The 19,404-nt window shown below is 36.5% G+C and overlaps 1 protein-coding gene across 1 annotated transcript; it reads left to right on the top strand.

Annotated features, from left to right (window-relative positions):
* Positions 1–1,864: 1,864 nt before the first annotated feature.
* On the top strand, positions 1,865–18,759 carry LOC18433809 (uncharacterized). Its single transcript, XM_006843894.4, has 4 exons — positions 1,865–2,185; positions 2,276–2,458; positions 2,764–2,823; positions 18,279–18,759. Exons 1-4 carry the CDS (start codon positions 1,934–1,936, stop codon positions 18,570–18,572), a joined length of 789 nt encoding a protein of 262 aa, XP_006843957.1. The 5' UTR covers positions 1,865–1,933; the 3' UTR covers positions 18,573–18,759.
* The last annotated feature ends 645 nt before the right edge of the window (positions 18,760–19,404 follow it).

Below are 19,404 nucleotides of genomic sequence, written 5' to 3'. Positions count from 1 at the left end.
TTTCATTATCAAAGAATACAATTTTTTTTTAAGAAAATTCGATTTCGGAGAGATTTTGTTTGATATAAACTTTTTAATTTCTCTCACAAATCTTTTATCTTCTTTTCCCCAACAATATTAAACAACATTTCATTTACTAAACATAAACAAATAGTGACCCATGCTTTCATATCAAGATCCTCCCAATTACTACCAATCATATTTACCTGGTTCTTATCTTTTTCAAGTTCTTGTGTTGCTCTTTATGTACCAATAAATCTTTTTTTCTTTTTTTTTCTTCTTATTTCCAAATTTCAAAATCATCTTTCCTATTGAACTTCTTTACCTTAAAATTATGAGATGTCATTTTCCAAAAAATACTACACCACTTCCTTGAGCTTTGATACAACTTGTTGGCAAATCAAGATAACCCAAATCCCTACTTGATGTGGTGAGTACCTCACAATAATGATTCCAACACCCAAACAAAACCCAAAAACAATAGTGTGTACAATATGTTTGAGAAAATATATAAACAAGAAAAACAAGTAAAATGAGAAATCATCAAACCACAACACAAGTATAAATAGAAGGCGCACACAACGTTACATGGTTCACCATGCATTTACTATCAATAGAAGGAAGTTACTTGGGGTTTTATAGAAATTACCTTATACAATGACAAAGAAATCTCAAATAGATATTTCCTACCATAATACTACGGTCAATCAACTCCTCTCTTCGTCACCATCGGCTAAGACCGTCGCGACAAAGAAATGGCGATGAAAAGCCGGCCAAATACAATGTCGCAATAATGCTAGGGTTTGTGCAAAAAATCTCAATTTCTTTCCCGAAGCTTCTCTACACATTTCCTTATATTTTTTCTATCTACAAATGTCTTTTATGGGCTTCCATAAAAGGGCATTATTCTATAACAAAAATACCCCTTATATAGGAAAGAATGTCATATGGGAGTGATTTTGGCATCACATCCCAACAAAAGCCCCACAAATTTAAAAGAAAAATAAATTGTTAAAGTAAGCCGTTCCACGTTTGAAACATTGAACCAAACACAAAATTGAGAACAAAAAAAAAAGGATATATACTATAAGATCATTTAATACAAGAAGGTTACAATTACTCCTAGCCATTGAATGTGAAATTTGACAGATTGAAATGCATCACAACTTTCGAGAAATTCTATTTTAGACATTATGTCGATTCAATAATACAACACCAACCACTCGATTTCACAGCTACCGATCAATAATGATGATGACGTTCCTGTACCAAAAGTAAATAATCTTATCATATACATCCCAAAAATAAAATACATCAACAGAGTGGACCTCATGATAAAATTACAAAACTTATTGAACTAATTAAGTATGGCTGCAATTTGTACAAAGTCGAGGCTCTAAACAATCAAATTAGAGCCCACCTTCAAATAGTTTCAAGAAATGTGGTTTCAATATTGGAAAATCTTTGTCATAGCCTTAAAATATATTTTCATCTTTAATTATAGAATTGAAAGCTTAAAAAATAGTGTAGATCGGGCAAATCTATGAAAACTTCAAAATTGGAAAGTTCAAAAAGGCATTACAAGATGCACTCTTTCCAAAACTCGAAATCTTTTTTTTTCTCATGTATGCGCATCTTGATGTCAGGATGATCAATTTAAGAATATTGGGGCATCGAAACAACCTCTTCTAGTGAAATTTTTGAGGTGGGCTCTAATTTGATTGTTTAGAACCTCGGCTCTATATAAATTTTTTAATTTTTGCCGATTAATTCCAGATCGGCCCAGGCCCAGGACATCTGACCCGACCGGGCTCCAGGTTGAGCAGCAGGCATAGAGTGCGGATGTTGGATATCTAATCGATCCCCATACAATGAGAGATGGACATCATCATCCCATTCCAAACATGCGCGTCTCACAAAAAACAAAAAAGAAATGATTTGCACCCACCAACTCAACCATGGCTTCGGCCTCTGCAAACTCTTCTCTCTTCATAACCACCACCACCACCACCACCATAAAAAACAAGAACAGTACTTATTTCTGCCTCCTCGCATCACATTTCACAATCTTGGAACTCTAAAAAATCGTCATACTTATAATAATCTCTCTAAGACTCTGACACAGGCGAGGGCGGTTCTCAACCCAGACCAATTCACCACCACTTCTCCCCTTCAACAACAACAGGTCACCCATAACTCACCATCTCTCTGTATCTTTTTCTCCTGTGTTTTTGTTGGTTTTTTTGCTAAGTTTTGAAGAGTTGGGTGTGTGAAGGGTGTAGAGGAAAGCGTGAGGGTTCTGAAGAATGCTGCCAAGACAAGGAAGGTGGCGGCCGATGAGGTATCGGCTGCTCTCTCCCTCATTAAGAAGGCCAAAGTTGACCCCACTCACTTTTTCTCCATTCTTGGAGGAACAGAGTCCCCGGGCCGAACCTGGATGCTCATCTTTACTACACAGGTTTCTTCTTTTCTTTTATCTTCTTCTCTTTCTAACTCTACTGTACAGCCAAAACGAGGTCGCCCCACAACTGAATTACAACTTATGCAGTAGACTTGCTTTTATTTTCTTCTCTTTCTAACTCGAATTATGCTTACCATCTGGCTGTGAGACCTACTTTTAGCCCCCCATATTTTTCTTTTTCCTTTTTTTGATAAGAAGCACCCCATTTTCTGTTTTCATCTCTATATATTTTAAATCCTAGGCTCTCTTAACTTCATAATTTCTTGACATTGGTATTCTTTGATCTATTCTTCAATTTCTAGGGTCGTCTGGAGCGTGGTAGCTATTTCCCTGTCACTGCAGTTCAGCGATTCGATGCTGCAGTAAGTGTTTCCACTATTTTTATTGTTGTTGTGGTTGTTTAGTCGTTCTTCTGTTCATGTTGTTTTGAGCTAACTTGAATTCATGGCATGAATTAAAAATTCATGTGGAATGTTATATTAACTTGATTCAGTGCTTTGAGTTTTATGATTGTCTTTGCAATTCCATGGGACCATTTCTCATGTTGAACTAATTAGGCATTACTTTTACCATCTTTCATGCTTCGCGGTGAACAATTTCAATAATTTTTGGTGGGTTTGGATTCTTACTTCTTAGTACATTAAGACTGCACCTGACTACTTATTGTTTTTTTTTCTCCTTTCCTATTGTGCATCATCATCATCATCATCATCATCATCATCATCATCATCAGAAGCTCAGCTGCACGAATCCTATTGTGCATGTGAATGGAAAAGGGAAGTGGCTTCACCAATTTCTGTTGAGGTGAACGACTTGGGGCTTGGAGGGAGGGGAAGAAATGAGGGAGATTTGGTAGATATTCCCTTTATTAAACTGATTCCACTTCTATAATGAAATTTGGGGAGATAAGTACATAGTCTGTACTAGAGGGCTATTTTAAGGTATATTTTCCGATTTTATAACGGGAGAATCGGGGGTGGGGATGTGAACTTCAATACAGCCTGAAATAACTCATACAAAAAGTCTATTCCCATCCATGCTGTTGTCTATCAAGAGATCTTTTTATACTTTCCAGAAGATTTAGGTATTTATGGGTGGGGATCAGTAAAATGTTCAACTTTTGTTCTTTTCAGTTAAAACATACTGATTTACAAAAAAAAATATCAGCATAGGGCAGGCTATAGAACACACATATGTACTCTGTAGGAGCTCCTAATCTTTATTAAATAAGTCTTAAGAACATATTAGTTTATCAGAAGAGATTTCTAATGGTAATTCAGAAAGAATTGATCTATGTTACTTAGCAAGACTTATTCTTCTTGAATTAGTCATATAGAAAAGGATATATATCGAGTACAAGGAAATGAATAAATACTGTAGTTAAGGAAAGTGTTAAGTTTAGAAAGCATGTGACTTCTTATAGCGATGACCTAATCATTATGTCCCTCTCACATATAACTTGTACTAGGGATACTGCAGAGTTTGCATGGTATCAATGCTAGGTTCAGATCCTACGTTCAAATAGTAAGTCATCAAATCTTGGGAGACTGTCAGTTACAAGTGGATGATTTTCACAAGGATGTTGATCACTATCGATGTTTACTTTCTTTTCTTGAAGATTTTAGACCATAAGTTTCTTAGGCCTGTGTTTATTTGACTGTACAGATTGCACCCTTGTGGACTTCTTTTATGTTCTGATTTCCCTTCAAACTTTCCAGTGTCTCTTATTTGAGGTCATTTATATGTATTTGGAAAAAGAATGTCATTTATTGATGGAAACCCAAACTCTCATATTTGTGTGCCGCAATAGTATTCCTTGAAGCATATTTGAGATATCGAGTAAGAATTTATGACAAAACTGCATCCCAAATAGTGCTTGTTTGTGGAAATATATTGAATTCATTATTCCAAAGCTTTGGCATTCTGTTTTGATGTTTTATTTTTTGTTTTGAGCAGTTTGTATATAGCTTGTTAAATTCTACACATTTAAATATGTGCTCTCTAAGATGTTTTCTTATTTGAATTCTACACAGTGAAATATTTGCCATACGATTTCTCTCTAAGATGTTTTCATATTTGAAGATCAAGCATCATTCTGGAGTGCTGCTTGGTAATTTGATATAAACTAGGTAGTTCCACTTTCTGGATCAAATGACAGTCGAATTCAGGGCACAGAATTTTGCTTTAGGTGAATTAGTTTGGCTCATGTACTATAACATTTGGAAGTTGAAATTTGTGAATCTGGTACACTTATTTTGTAATATTATGGGTAACATGCGCATTCCTCAGATCCACTATCATGAGGAACAAAACATACTGAAACTGACTGCCATCTTGTTAGAAACAAGGTAGAAGCGGACTGAAGAACTAGCAAATAATTTCACTAAAGCATTCTCACAAAAGGCAATGCTATTGTCTGTCGATGATATGTCGCTGCTCTATAGTAGTTGGCCATGTCCTTCCAATTGGTAATGAACAAGGGAGTGGATTGCGCCATGTTTCATTGTTCAGTGTTCTGTTATGCATGTATTATAAGTGTGTGTGCATATATGTATGTATGACTTCACATTAGTGTTATATGGAGAACAACACAGCTGTCAATGCCTGACACGGCACGCAGAAAATTACCAACATGACTCGTCCATACAATAAAATATGTACAAAAAATAATATAGTTTATGTTATACTATTCAGATAAACCACATATAAGAATCATAATCAATTGCATTTTTGTTCGATTTTTGAAAATTTATAGAATGCATTATTATAAATGTAGTTATAAGATACGCTGATGTGCATTAACGTTTATGGTGGCATATAATGGGGCTATTCTCTATAATGTTTTTATTGTTTCCTATCTAAGAACAAGGGTGGGGATGTTAGTTATATGTAGTGGTTTAAAAAACGGATTGGTGCCCCAGATCGTGCACCCCAAAAACCCATTCGGATCGGGAATCGGCCGAATCGGTTGGATTTAGTCTAAAAAAAATCCAGAAAAATTATTAAAATTCATTATAAATATTTTTTTTAAGAATTCAATAAGAAATGGGGGTACTCCATTAAGAACTTTCATTTTTTTATATCAATATGCGAATATTGAGATGCTCTTTCCTTGTATGAACTATTGTTAACCATTAAATTTACATCACATAAAAGGAGAAACATAGAATTATCATCATGAAGTATATCATCACCATGGATTACAATAAAGCATACAATTCGTAAAATACTACCTAATACCAAAATGAATGACGGTGTCGTCCTTCATCTTGGTCACGCTGGTGCCATTGATTGAATTCGCGTGACAATTCATTGACTCGATCTAGAAACAAATGATCCAAATTAGTGGGTAATTGACTATAACCAAATCCTTGAGTTTTAGTGTTTTGTTGCGGTCCTAATCCAAAATCCCCGAAACTTGTTCATCCTTCATGCTCACCTACACTGTTGTGCTTGCCCCTATCGTCTTGTTGTTGGGACTCGATATGTGAATAATTTGGTTGGGATAGGGTGGCCTCAAAATCATCATCTCTCTTATTTTTCCTTATACCCCCTTCCCACTCTCCCTTGTTAGGTACAACACCACCGACATCTCCAACGAATTGTGGATATGTTGGCGGGCTGCTTCTTCTTTCATGCTGCTCATCACCATCTTCATAATCTTTCTCACCGATAGCCTCAAGGAACACTCTTTTGTGCAACACTGGCTCCTCTTCCTCTACTAGTCATTGTTCTGCTGTATCTGTGACAAATATTGTGTTCAAGTCTATCAACCCGTAGTCTTCAAGCTTCCTTCTTAGTTGTTGCTCTCGGAGATTTAAGTTGTAACGTAAACTAGCTTATAAAGCCTCTCCGAAGCGAGTCAATTCCTCCTAGCAGCGTGCAGCCATTGGAACGTACTCCAGTTTCGCTCACACTCAGTAGCACAACATGTTTGGGAGATAATCTTGATTGTTATCCTCCTTAAGTGAGGTGCATCAGTACCATATATCTCCCACCATTCTGCTGGATTAAATGAAAAAAACATTGTAAGGGCAAGAACAATTCATAAGATTAAAGATATGAAAGAACAAAATATTAATTAGGGGCTAACTTGGATCCATCTTAGTTTGAGAATTCTTGGCAAGTCTAATTCCGAAGGATCCTACAACATCACTATACATAGAAAGCTAAAACAAAATCTTTCGTTTTAGTGCATTAGTTATTGCTCACAAATATAACAACTCAATGAAGTTCTTACCCAGATATTAAATCTTACATCCTGTATTGCCGCTACCTGGTTTCGATGGCTTCTCTCCAGCTTGGCAATAACGTAACCTAGAAAATACATAGATAGAGAAAGGTTATTTAAATGCACATTTAAAAAATATAAATATAAATATATATGTACTTGCATAATGAATTGGGAGGCCCAATTTGGTGTCGCACATTCTTTCTATAATCTCGATCACTTTACTAGCAAAGCTACACTTCTCCCCAATAGCTTATTTGGTCCTTTCGATACCTTCGTAAAAGATGCCTATAGTAGCTTTCTTGTCAGCATCTACTATTCTTAACACCATGACCAAAGGGGCAGTGGCCTCTATGACACCGGTTCACCGAGACAATAACCACCTATATGTGACTATGCCCTCCACTTTTATCCCATTTCTGGACTTCGAGAGGCGGTCGTTTGACCACTCTTCGCTGGTAAACAATCTCTTCAATGCAACTTGGGATTCCCAAATGGAGTCCACAACCAAGTAATCTGTCGCAAAGCGCGTTATGGTAGACCTGATTATCTCTTTTTTCTCAGATTGTTCTCTGAACAAAAATAAGATTTTAGAGTGGTTATATATAAATCTTGACACGAACCTCATTGCTTAGAGTCTTCTTCACAATTTTGATCTCGCTGATCTCCTTTAACATAAGATCGATGTTGTGTGTAGCACACGGGGTCCATATTAGATGCTTATTCTTATCCATCAACTTGTTCGTAGAAACACAAGCACTCACATTGTTCGTAATAAATTGGACCCCATGCTTATCTCCCACCTCTTCCACTATCTGTTCATATAGTCGTACCAATAAGTTTGACCACTCTTGGCTGGTGAACAATCTGATCATCAGTTGTACCACTATTTGATCATATAGTCTTAACACCGTGACCAAAGGGGCAGTGGCCTCTACGACACTGATACACCGAGACCATAACCTCATATCTGTGACTATGCCCTCCAGTTTTACCCCATTTCTGGACTTCGAGAGGGGGTCGATCACTTTTCGTTGGTAAACAAGCTCTTCAATGCAGCTTGGGATTTCCAAATGGAGTCCACAACCAAGTAATATGTCGCAAAGCGGGTTATGGCAGGCCTGATTATCTCTTTTTCTCATATTGTTCTCTGAACAAAAATAAGATTTTAGAGTGGTTATATATAAATCTTGACACAAACCTCGCTGCCTTTAGAGTCTCCTTCACAATTTTGATCTCGCTGATCTCCTTTAACATAAGATCGATGTTGTGTGCAGCACACGGGGTCTATATTAGATGCTTCTTCTTATCCATCAACTTGTTGCCTGCAGAAACACAAGCACTCGCATTGTCCGTAATAACATGGACCCCATGCTTATCTCCCACCTCCTCCACTATCTGATTATATAGTCATACCAAGAAGTTTGCATCAAGAAGTTATGATATTCCTTCTTGCTAACTTTATTCATCCAACCATTACTCATGAGAGTAATACTTGTTCTTGGCTAACCCAGTTTATATTCTTCACCCTGTTTATATTATTCAATCCACTTCCTCATTTCTTCCACCTCTTCATCCAAGATCGGCCCACTGAGCTCATGTGCAGTCACGGGCTTTACCTCGGGCTTGGCTCTCTAGATTGTGTTGATCATAGACGGGAAATATGGGCTATTAGCTGCATCAAAGGGAATCCTTTTATCGTAGAACCATTTACCAACATATTTGTCCAACATGTTTTTTGTACTTTTCACCATCCCTTTGAGGGTCATCTGTTGTGACTTGGGCTTTGAGAGAAATGAGTCTATGCGACCATGACATGCAATACTGGTACTCCTAGATAAGCCAGGAACAATTTCCTCAACATTTGGTGCCTCTAAATACATATTGCCACCAACCCCTCCATACATATTGGAGCTGGGCCCGCCGTACATGCTCGAGCTGGGCCTGCCATGCATGCTCGAGCTTGGCCCACCATGCATGCTTGAGCTGGGCCCGCCATGCATGCTTGGGCTGGGCCCGCCATGCATGCTTGGGCTGTGCCCGCCATGCATGCTCATGCTATAATCACTAGGCATTCTGATCCCGCTTTCCCTCTGGTACGTTTCGTGGAAGCTCATTCTTGTGGCTATCTCCAAGTCATGATTATATTGCTTTTCTGGATCTATCTTGTTCGATGGCATATATAATCCAGCTATCTTCTCATCCATCCGTTGCTTTGCGACTTTTTTACCCTTGGTAGCCTTGAGAATAGTCGCCATCTACTTTCTTACATTGTTAGGGACACTATTGCACGCAGAAACATCTCCCTTAACCCCTACCAAGTATTGCTTGAACCTATGCACCCCACTACCAATCACTTTTTGGCAATAATTGTAAATAATTTTATTTTTTTTGTTGGGATCAAGTCTGACCCCATGTTGCCATGCAGGGTCTTCCCTGGATTTTGCCATGGTTCAACTGTTTTAAGATGTAAATGGTTAAAAATGAACATGGCAATTCAACATGAAAATAATCACCATGTGTAGTTATAATGTGTAGGGGTAGTTCATGAAGTTGTCTTTGTTGTTCATGCAAAATACTTCTATTGGCAAAAATATTTTAGTTCCTACTGGCAAAAATATTTTATTTATGCAACATTATAGATAAAAATAGTCTGTATTAGCCAAACCTAGAACCAAGAAAAAAAAAAAATTTACAATGACATAGTAGCAATAAACAAAAATATTTACCATGATATAGTCATTCATAATGCCACTACATGTCATATCTTCATCTTGACAAGCATGAATGACTTTCTACTTACAAAAATATTTTATTTATGTAAAATTATAGATAAAAATAGTCTGTATTAGCCAAACCTAGAATCAAGAAAAAATAAATAAATTTACCATGATGTAGTATTAATAAAAAAAAATATTTACAATGATATACTCATTCACAATGCCACTACATATATACTCGTCACATATCATTGACAAGCATGAATTAGTTCCTATTGGCAAAAATTTTTTATTTATGCAACATTATAGATAAAAAGAGCATGTATAAGCCAAACATAGAATCAAGAAAAGAAAATATTTACAATGATATAGTATCAATAAAAAATAAAATTTACAATGATATAGTCATTCACAATGCCCTTACATGTAGACTTGTCACAAATCTTCATTTTGACAAGCATGAATTAGTTCCTACTGGCAAAAATGTTTTACATGTAGACTCGTCACAATTCTTCATTTTGACAAGCATGAATTAGTTCCTACTGGCAGAATTCATAATAGTGCTTTATAATGGTGCTTTATTATGCAACCTTCAAAAACCCTCTGAAAGAATTCATAATGGTGCTTTATTTTGTCAAAAATTTATAGTTTGGCGGAAAAACAAAAGACCCTAACTGTTCTTGAGAAAACCGTGACTCAAAATAAAATATCAACAACAAATTGACCAAAAAAGAGAAAATAGGCTACAATTTATGGTCAATAGCATTATAAAGAACCAAAACCCTATGAGATGAAGAAAATATTTGCGAAAAGCTTACCTGTTCTTTTGAAACTGACTTCAAATCCAAAATTGACTTGTAATCGACCAAAATAAGCGAAAATGGTGTACAATTTCTCCTCAATAACACTATCACGAGTAAGAACCCTCTGATTTGATAAAAAATAGTGCCCTATTTCGTCTGCATTCGATGAAATGGCGGAAAACCTAAACATAGTCATGTGTTCTTTACAAAACCGTGAATTTTTTATCTAAATTCGACCTTTGAGTTTGATTATAATGCTCAATAAGGCTTTAAAGTTGGATCCAAAGCGTGCAAGATTCGATTTTGTTTCAATAATTGATCAAAACAATCCAAAATGTGATGATTTTTCATGCTTTACACTATTCATCGAGTCTTGAACAGTGACTCGGGCGGTTCACTGTAGAGAATTACTGGTTCTTCTTTAGAACAGGGTGATACTGCGTTTTTCACTGGAATCGACATGGGTTGACCGATTCCCATGTCGAATCGCCCGAGTCTGTGTTGACTCAGCGATTTTTAAACCACTAGTTAAATGTTTTGAAATTCCCACTGTTGTATTTCTTTTGAGAAAATGACAGTGTGTGTGTCTTTGTATTGGTATTAAGTTACTTACAAGAAGCCCATTAGATATGGACATCCCACAAGTTGGGTGCTTTACATATTTGATAGATATAATATTTTCAATGGTGATATCATACAAAAAAGAGAATGAAAGAGGAGTGTCCTATGTACAAAAAGTTTAGCGATAGGTAAATAAGGGAAAGAAGAGAGAGAAAGAAGTACTTTATGAGTAGAGGGAGAAGGAGAGATGGTAAAGGAGGGGATGAAGAGAGAAAGACATAGACATAATTGTATTGTGAGTAAAGAAAAGAAGAGAGAGGGATTAGAGAGAGAATAAAAAAACTATTAGAAAGAGTTTACGGTGCTCTCTGCTGCACCCTCTTGAGCCAAATCTTCAGCCTCTGAATTTGCATCCCTCCAGGTATGTAGAGAGCAGGCTTGTAGTAACCTGCATATAAAGAGATGTGGTCGAAAGTAGTGTTTTAAAAAACGGCGAGTTGCAACGGACTCGCCCGAGTCGATACGGGAATCGGGCACCCCGTGTCGGTTCCCTCGTAAAACACATTATCGTCCGGTTCTAGAGAAGAACAGGCGATTCTCCACAATGAACCGCCCGATTACAAGTCAAGTTTGGATTTGAAGTCACGGTTTCAGAAGAACAGGTAAGAGCTTCTTGTCTTCTAGCATTTAATCAATTCCAATCAATTTTTAGCAAGTATTTTCTTCATATCATAGGATTTTGCTTCTTTATAATGTTATTGACCATAAATTGTATCCCATTTTCTCTTGTTTGGTCGATTTGTGGTGGATATTTGATTTTGAGTCACGGTTTTCTCAAGAACTGTTAGGGTTTTTTTCTTTCCAGCCAAGTATAAATTTAGACAAATTAAAGCACCATTATGAATTATTTCAGAGGGTTTTTGAAGGTAATGCTGTTCTTCATATGATTTTGGGTGTAATTTGTGGGATTAACCAAATTTTATTGCTCGATTTATGAAGAAATTCAGTTGTGGCTGCGCTTTTAGAAAAGAGTTCAAAAATCCACTAAACTGAAATTTTCCGTCAAATTAGACCATCATTTTGAATGATTTCATAACAATGTTATTCAGACGATTATTGGTGTTATTTGTGTGATTAACCAAATTTTGGTGATCAATTTTTTGAAAAATCATGATTGTTGGTGTTTTTCAATTTTTTTGAAAAATCATGATTTTATGAAAACTCGTGATCAAGTTTTGATTATCATAAGAAATTAACTTGTATTTTTCAATTTTATTGTCAAATTTTAAATGCAATAAAATGTATGTTGATAGATAAAATGTATGTATGCTCTTGATACATATTTTATAATTATATTATCTTGATACAATTAGTGGCATTGTGAATCACTATATCATTGTAAATATTATTTGTAGCATGTAGTGGCATTGTGAATGACTATATCATTGTAATTTTTTTTTATTGATACTATATCATTGTAAATATTTTTTTTCTTGATTCTAAGTTTGGCTTATATATGCTCTATTGATCTATAATGTTGCATAAATAAAATTCTTTTGCCAGTAGGAACTAATTCATGCTTGTCAAAATGAAGATTTGTGGCGAGTCTACATCTAGTGGAATTGTGAATGACTATATCATTGTAATTTTTTTTTTTTATTGATACTATATCACTGTAAATATTTTTTTTCTTGATTTCAAGTTTGGCTTATATACATACTCTTTTTATCTATAATGTTGCATAAATAAATTTTTTTTGCCAGTGGGAACTAATTCATGCTTTGTCAAAATGAAGATTTGTGACAAGTCCATATGTAGTGACATTGTGAATAACTAAATCATTGTAAATATTTTGTTTTATTGATACTATATCATTGCATTTTTTTTTGTTTTTTCTTGATTCTAGGTTTGGTTGATATAGAATATTTTTATCTATAATGTTGTTTAAATAAAATATTTTTGCTAGTAGGAAGTAATTCATGCTTGTCAAGATGAAGATATGTGGCGAGTCTACATGTAGTGGCATTATGAATGACTATATCATTCTAAATAAATTTTTTTTTATTAATACTATATCATTGTAAATATTTTTTTTTTCTTGATTCTAGGTTTGGCTAATAGAAACTATTTTTATCTATAATGTTGCATAAATAAAATGTTTTTGCCAGTAGGAACTAAAATATTTTTGCCAGTAGAAGTATTTTGCATGAACAACAAAGATAACTTCATGAACTACCCCCTACACATTATCACTACACATCATGATTATTTTTCATGTTGAATTCTCAAGTTCATTTTTAACCATTTACATCTTGAACAATGGCAACATCCACAGAAGACCCTGCATGGCAACATGGGGTCAGACATTATCCCAACAAAAAAAAATAAAATTATTTGTAATTACTGTAAAAAAGTGATAAATAGTGGGGTACATAGGTTCAAGCAACACTTGGCAGGGGTTAAGGGAGATGTTTCTGAGTGCAATAGTGTCTTTAGCAATGTAATAAAGCATATGACGGCCATTCTCAAGGCTACCATAGGTAAAAAAATCGCAAAGCAGAGTATGGATGAGGAGATAGCTAAATTATATACGCCATTGAGTGGGATGGATCCAGAAGAGCAATATGATCATGACTTGGAGATGGCCACAAGAATAAGCTTGCACGAAACGTACCAGACGGAAAGTGGGTTTGGAATGCCTGGTGGTTAAGGCATGGACATGCATGGTGGACCCAGCTCAAGCATGCATGACAGGCCCAGCTTGAATATGTATGGAGGGGTTGGTGGCAATATGCATCCAGATGCATCGGACGTTGAGGAAATTGTTCCTGGCTTATCTTGGAGCACTAGTATTGCAGGTCATGGTTGCATAGATCCATTTTTCACAAAGCCCAAGTCACAACAGATGACCCTCAAATGCATGGTGAAAGGTACAAAGAACATGTTGGACAGATATGTTGGTAAATGGTTTTACGATAAGGAGATCCCCTTTGATGCAGCCAATAGCCCATATTTCTTGCCTATGATCAACGCAATCTGGAGAGCCAGGTCCGGGGTAAAGCCCCCGACTGCACATGAGCTCAGTGGGCCTATCTTGGATGAAGAGGTAGAAGAAGTTAGGAAGTGGATTGAAGAATATAAACAGGGTTGGCCAGGAACAAGCATTACTCTCATGAGTGATGGTTGGTTGGATAAAGTTAGCAAGAAGGAATATCTTAACTTCTTGGCCTATTGCCCAAAAGGTACAATCTTCTTGTCTAGTAAAAACGTCTCAGGAAAAAAAAAGGATACAAACTTCTTGGTACAACTATGTGACTAGATAGTGGAGGAGGTGGGAGATAAGCATGTGGTCCAATTTATTACGGACAATGCGAGTGCTTGTGTTTCTACGGGCAACAAATTGATGCATAAGACGAAGCATCTAGTAATGAACCCCTTGTGCTACACACAACATCGATCTTATGTTAGAGGAGATCGACGAGGTCAAAATTGTGAAGGAAACACTAGAGGTAGCGAGGTTCGTGTCAAGATTTACATATAATCACTCTAAAATCTTATTTTTGTTCAAAGAATAATCTGAGAAAAAGAGACAATCAGGCTTGCCATAACCCACTTTGCGACAGATTACTTGGTGTGGACTCCATTCGAGAATCCCAAGCTGCATTGAAGAGATTGTTTACCAGCGAAGAGTGGTCAAACGACTGCCTCTTGGAGTTCTGAAATGGGCTAAAAGTGGAGGGCATAATCATAGATAGGAGGTTCTGGTCTCGGTGTTCAAATGTCGTAGGGGTCACTGCCCCTGTGGTCACGGTATTAAGAATGGTGGATGCTGACAAGAAAACTATCATGGGCTTCCTTTACGAAGGTATTGAGAGGGCCAAATCAGCTATTAGGGAGAAGTGAAGTTTCCTAGTAAAGTGATCGAGATCATAGAAAGAAGGTGGGACACCAAATTGGGCCGCCCAATTCATTATGCAGGTACACATATTTATATCCTTAGAATGTTTAATTCCAAAATATTTTTTTAATGTGCATTTAAATGACCTTTCTCTATCTATGTATTTTCTATGTTTCTACTTTAACCCAAAATTATTCTATTTAACACTTGAATATCCCCACAAGATTATGGAAGGGGTCAGATACATTATTTCCAAGCTGGAAAGAAGGAGGAGGTAAGAGTTAATATTTGGGTAAGAAATTTATTGAGTTGTTATATTTGTGCGGAATAACTAATGCACTAAAACAAAATATTTTTTTTTAGCTTTCTATGTATAGGGATGCTGTAGGATCCTTCGGATGTAGACTTGTCAGGAATTCTCAAACTAAGATGGATCCAGGTTAACCTCTAACTAATATTTTGTTCTTTCATAACTTTAATCTTATGAATTGTTCTTGCCCTTTCAATGTTTTTTTCATTTTAATCCAGTTGAATGGTGGGAGATATATGGTAGGGATGCACCTCACCTAAGTAGGATAACAATCAAGGTGCTCTCGTTGACATATTCTGCTACTGGGTGTGAGCGAAACTGAAGTACGTTCTATTGGTTGCATACTGTTAGGAGGAATCGACTCTCTTCGGAGAGGCTTCATAAGCTAGTCTATGTTTATTACAACTTGAACCTCCGAGAGCGATAGATAAGAAGGAAGCTTGAAGACTACGGGTCGATAGACTTGGGCATAATATTTTTCATAGACACAACAGGATAATGTTTGTAGAGGAAGAGGAGCCAGTGTTACACAAGAGAGCATTCCTCGAGGCTATCGATGAGGAAGATCATGAAGAAGGTGATGAGCAACATGAAAGAAGAAGCAGGCCGCCAATATATCTACAATTTGTCAGTGGTGTCGCACCTAATGAGGGAGAGTGGGAAATGGGTATAAGGGAAAACGAGAGAGATGATGATTTGTGTGATGTAAATTTAATGGTTAACTGTAGTTCATATAGGGAAAGAACATCTCTGTATTCGCATATTGATGCAAAAAAATGAAAGTTCTTAATGGAGTATCCCTATTTTTTATTGGATTCCTAAAAACAACATTTATAATGAATTTTAAAAAAAAATTTGGATTTTTTTTTAAGGCTGAATCCGACCGATTCGGCCGATTCTCAATCCGAATCGCCGATTCACCGATCTTGTTGGGTTTTAAGGTGCCCGATCCGGGGCACCGATCCGTTGTTTAAACCAGTGGTCGAAAGTATGAGCCAGTCTCCAAGGACATTGAGCTTTTTTGGAGGGCCAAGTAATTACGTTTTTTGTGTCTCCTTCCACAGTGAGGTGGGACTCCAATTTGGATCATATTTCTTAAGTCTTCCTAGGAGGTGATGGACTTAACCATTGTTGAGTGCATTAGGCTGATGTAGCTCAAGAAGGTTAAGATTGTGTCTCCTTGGGAGTAGTAAACAAATGGCTAATTCCCACTTTTTTTTATGTGAATAGTTTACACATTAAAATAGTGACACCCTATATGATATGCATTTAGTTTTGAAGTATCACTTCATTCAACTGTGAAAATCATATACAACAGGATCTATGATACATAGTAAACTGTTAAATGGTTGTACAAGCGATCCATAAAATCACTCAAACCATGCCTAATGTGAACATCAAGTGTCTTGAGGTGTTATTCATGAATGAATGTGGGAATGCGGGAGGGAGGGAGGGAGGAACAGCAAGTCTCATTAAGCTGTTTGTTATCCTTTTTCCTTTTCTAATGCTTTTCCCCTGTATTCATTATGCTTTGTAATCAATGGGTTTAGTGACTCATCATTCCTTGGCTCTTTGGCCTTTTCTGATGCTCTTCACCTTACTTCCTTTTTCTTTGGAGTCAATGTGTCTGGGGAGTGATCCTTCCAAGGCTCAATTTGGAACAAGGAAAAACATGGAGAATTTCTGTTTTCTATTCTATGGCAAGTCTCATTATGCTGTTTGTTAACCGTTTGCCTTTTTCTGGTCCTGGGGACTCATCTTTTGCTCAATTTGGAACAAGGGAAAAATGGTTCTATCATATACATTCTTCTGTTGTTCTTTACCACAGAAAACTTCTTTCATGCAATGGGTGTGCAAAATCATTTATTTACACTCTTCAAAGTGATATGTTAGGGTGTGGACTGTGGACTGCACCAATTGAAGGAGTTTATGTGTAACGTTTTTCTGCATGTTTCATTATAATTTCTTGATTGAAATACAATTCTGGCATTTTCATTTGTATTCATAAGCACCAGGCTAGCTCTAAACAAGCCTTTGTGTATATAAGCAATTTTGTACTCCATACTGTACATATGTATAATATACCTATGAATGCACCCCTGTTCGTATATGTAATTGATGATCATAGTGGAGATGCTTACACATCTTCATTTAACTGGTAATAGTGGACTGTGACGGTGCAGATCTTCTCCTTCATCTGTCAATGATGGACGTATGTTGGTTATATCATACACAGAGTAAAGACTTCACTATGCACTGTATGTCTTGGTGCATGCGCAACAGATAAGAGACACATTACTATTCATCTCAGTGAAGTATGTCTCATGACATCAATCTGGAACCTAAGAAGTCAATATGCTAGTTAGTCTTTATCGGATGTGCCTGGCCATGTCCTTGCAATTTCTTGCTAATGAACGTGGGAACCGATGGAACGATAGTTTCATTATCCCATATTCCGTTATACATGGATTATATGTGGGAGAGCACTTATGCACTGTATGACTATGTCTTTGTGTCGTATGGTGAAAAAAACATGGGTGTCCGTTTGTGTCCTTGCTGCCAAAACCCAAAATTACCGAAATGATTGTGCATTTGTTAAGTACAAAAAATGGGTATTGTATAATGTGTTTTTGAAATCATACTCGAAACATAAATTATTGCAATAATATTATTTAGGATTGCTTTTTGCGCTCATGTTTATTCTAGCTGCACCTATGTTTTGCTATTCCCACCCAAAATAGTGGTGTATCAAGAATCCCGCAGCACAAATTTCCATCACATGCACATGGGTGCAGATTGCAAAGGCATGAGAGTTCAAAACTTTGAATGGTGCTTCCCTATTTTCTTTATTCAGTTTTGTATATTTAAACATTATATTTTATGAATTTATTGTATCTAACATGAATCTTTATTCATTTATATTAACTTATTTTGTTTTGGGGGAGATATGTATGTTATCGTATCTTGTGATTTATAATGGGGATTACCAGTGACACGTATTTTGACTATTCCCGCCCAAAACATGGGTGCAGCTCTTCTTCTCCTTCAGTCCTCATTAATGGATGGTGGATGGTGGCACATGTACTGGCATACTACCTGTTTATATTATGTTTTGCCATACATTTAATGTCTGCTTATATTATGCTTTTCCATGCATTTAATGTCTTTGGGTATCTAATTATATACATTCATAAGATATGGCGTGGCTTTCATCTCCTTTAACAAAAACTTTGGATGATTTAACTATGATGATTTTTTCCACATTTACTGAGTCTTGCTGGAACGTGATTCTAGGCAAAGCGTATCGAGAATGGGGTATATCTGGGGCCTATAGGTTCCCTGACTTTTGAGGGGAGGTTGTCATGGACGACGAGGATTTTGGCCTTTGTTTTTGAGTATCTACGCATAAAGATAGGGCCATTTGATCCCTTGCAAATCAGGCTGGGTAAGAACAGTGATAATGAGAGAGAACCAGGAAACAATGATCCCTTCTTCATCTGGTTTTATGTTGATGAAGAGATTGCTGTTGCACAAGGTAGAGGTGGGGGCATTGCATTTTGGTGCCGGTGCCGTCGTGTGATTACATAGTAGCCCCAATACATTGATTTCTTTTTATTTGGACTGTATTATGGATAATGCAAGATATCAGCCTAGTGAAATTAACTGTTCTCTAAGAAATTTACACGAGCAGCGCAAATTCTTTTTAGTGAAGATATTCTGTATACTCATCATTTGCCATGTATTTTGAAATTATTGGTGATGTTTGTCTGCCTCATATTAGAGTGTTATGCTTTTACAAATATTTATCTTGGGTTTTCCTTTTAAACCTGTTCTGACTGTGGGCTCATGGCTTGCCTTAATCACTAGCAATGGAGCTATAGGCTCGAAGTCTTTTAATACATAGAAAGCCTATGGATGGAGAGCTTTAAGAGGTTTTTTGGCATTTGGATGGTGGAGATTTTGCTATCTGGTACTGAAAACCATTGTTTTTGGTACGTATATGGAAATTTGGAAAACACTAGTCGATCGAGCCTGAAATTTTGTAGACCTGGACATCTAGAAATCAATCAATTTTAACCATTCATCTTAGTTTTTATTGATAATTTGTTAAATGAATGTGAATTTGAAATCATAGCTCATTTATGGCAGGGCTAACAAAATGGGCGGTATAAATCACATAAGCTAGTAAAATTCACAAGAAATATGCTATCTTGATCAGACAATTGAGAATATGATTAAGCATTTCAAATTTTTTTTTTTCCCCATATATCAGATGATGGCAGAAGAGTGCGGGAAACATGTCAAAAGATGTTCCAAGTGCTAGTTTTATGTGGATTGGATCAAGAATGGAGACCTCTTTGGCAAATGTGACGACCCCATTTTTGGCCTATGTTAGAGCCTTGACATGTGAAGTAATCCG

The sequence above is a fragment of the Amborella trichopoda genome, chromosome 13 (genome assembly GCF_054954075.1).
Source record: "Amborella trichopoda isolate Santa Cruz 75 chromosome 13, AtrichopodaSantaCruz75HAP2 v2.0, whole genome shotgun sequence".
Classification (NCBI taxonomy): Eukaryota; Viridiplantae; Streptophyta; class Magnoliopsida; order Amborellales; family Amborellaceae; genus Amborella; species Amborella trichopoda.
This window is presented reverse-complemented; position numbering and strand designations above follow the sequence as displayed.

Excerpts from the sequence above, each read along its gene's own strand:
- LOC18433809 (XM_006843894.4), top strand. The coding sequence starts at position 1,934 with ATGATTTGCACCCACCAACTCAACCATGGCTTCGGCCTCTGCAAACTC. Across the intron at positions 2,186-2,275 it reads CTCCCCTTCAACAACAACAG|GGTGTAGAGGAAAGCGTGAG; the intron begins GTCACCCATAAC and ends GGGTGTGTGAAG. Across the intron at positions 2,459-2,763 it reads TGCTCATCTTTACTACACAG|GGTCGTCTGGAGCGTGGTAG; the intron begins GTTTCTTCTTTT and ends TTCAATTTCTAG.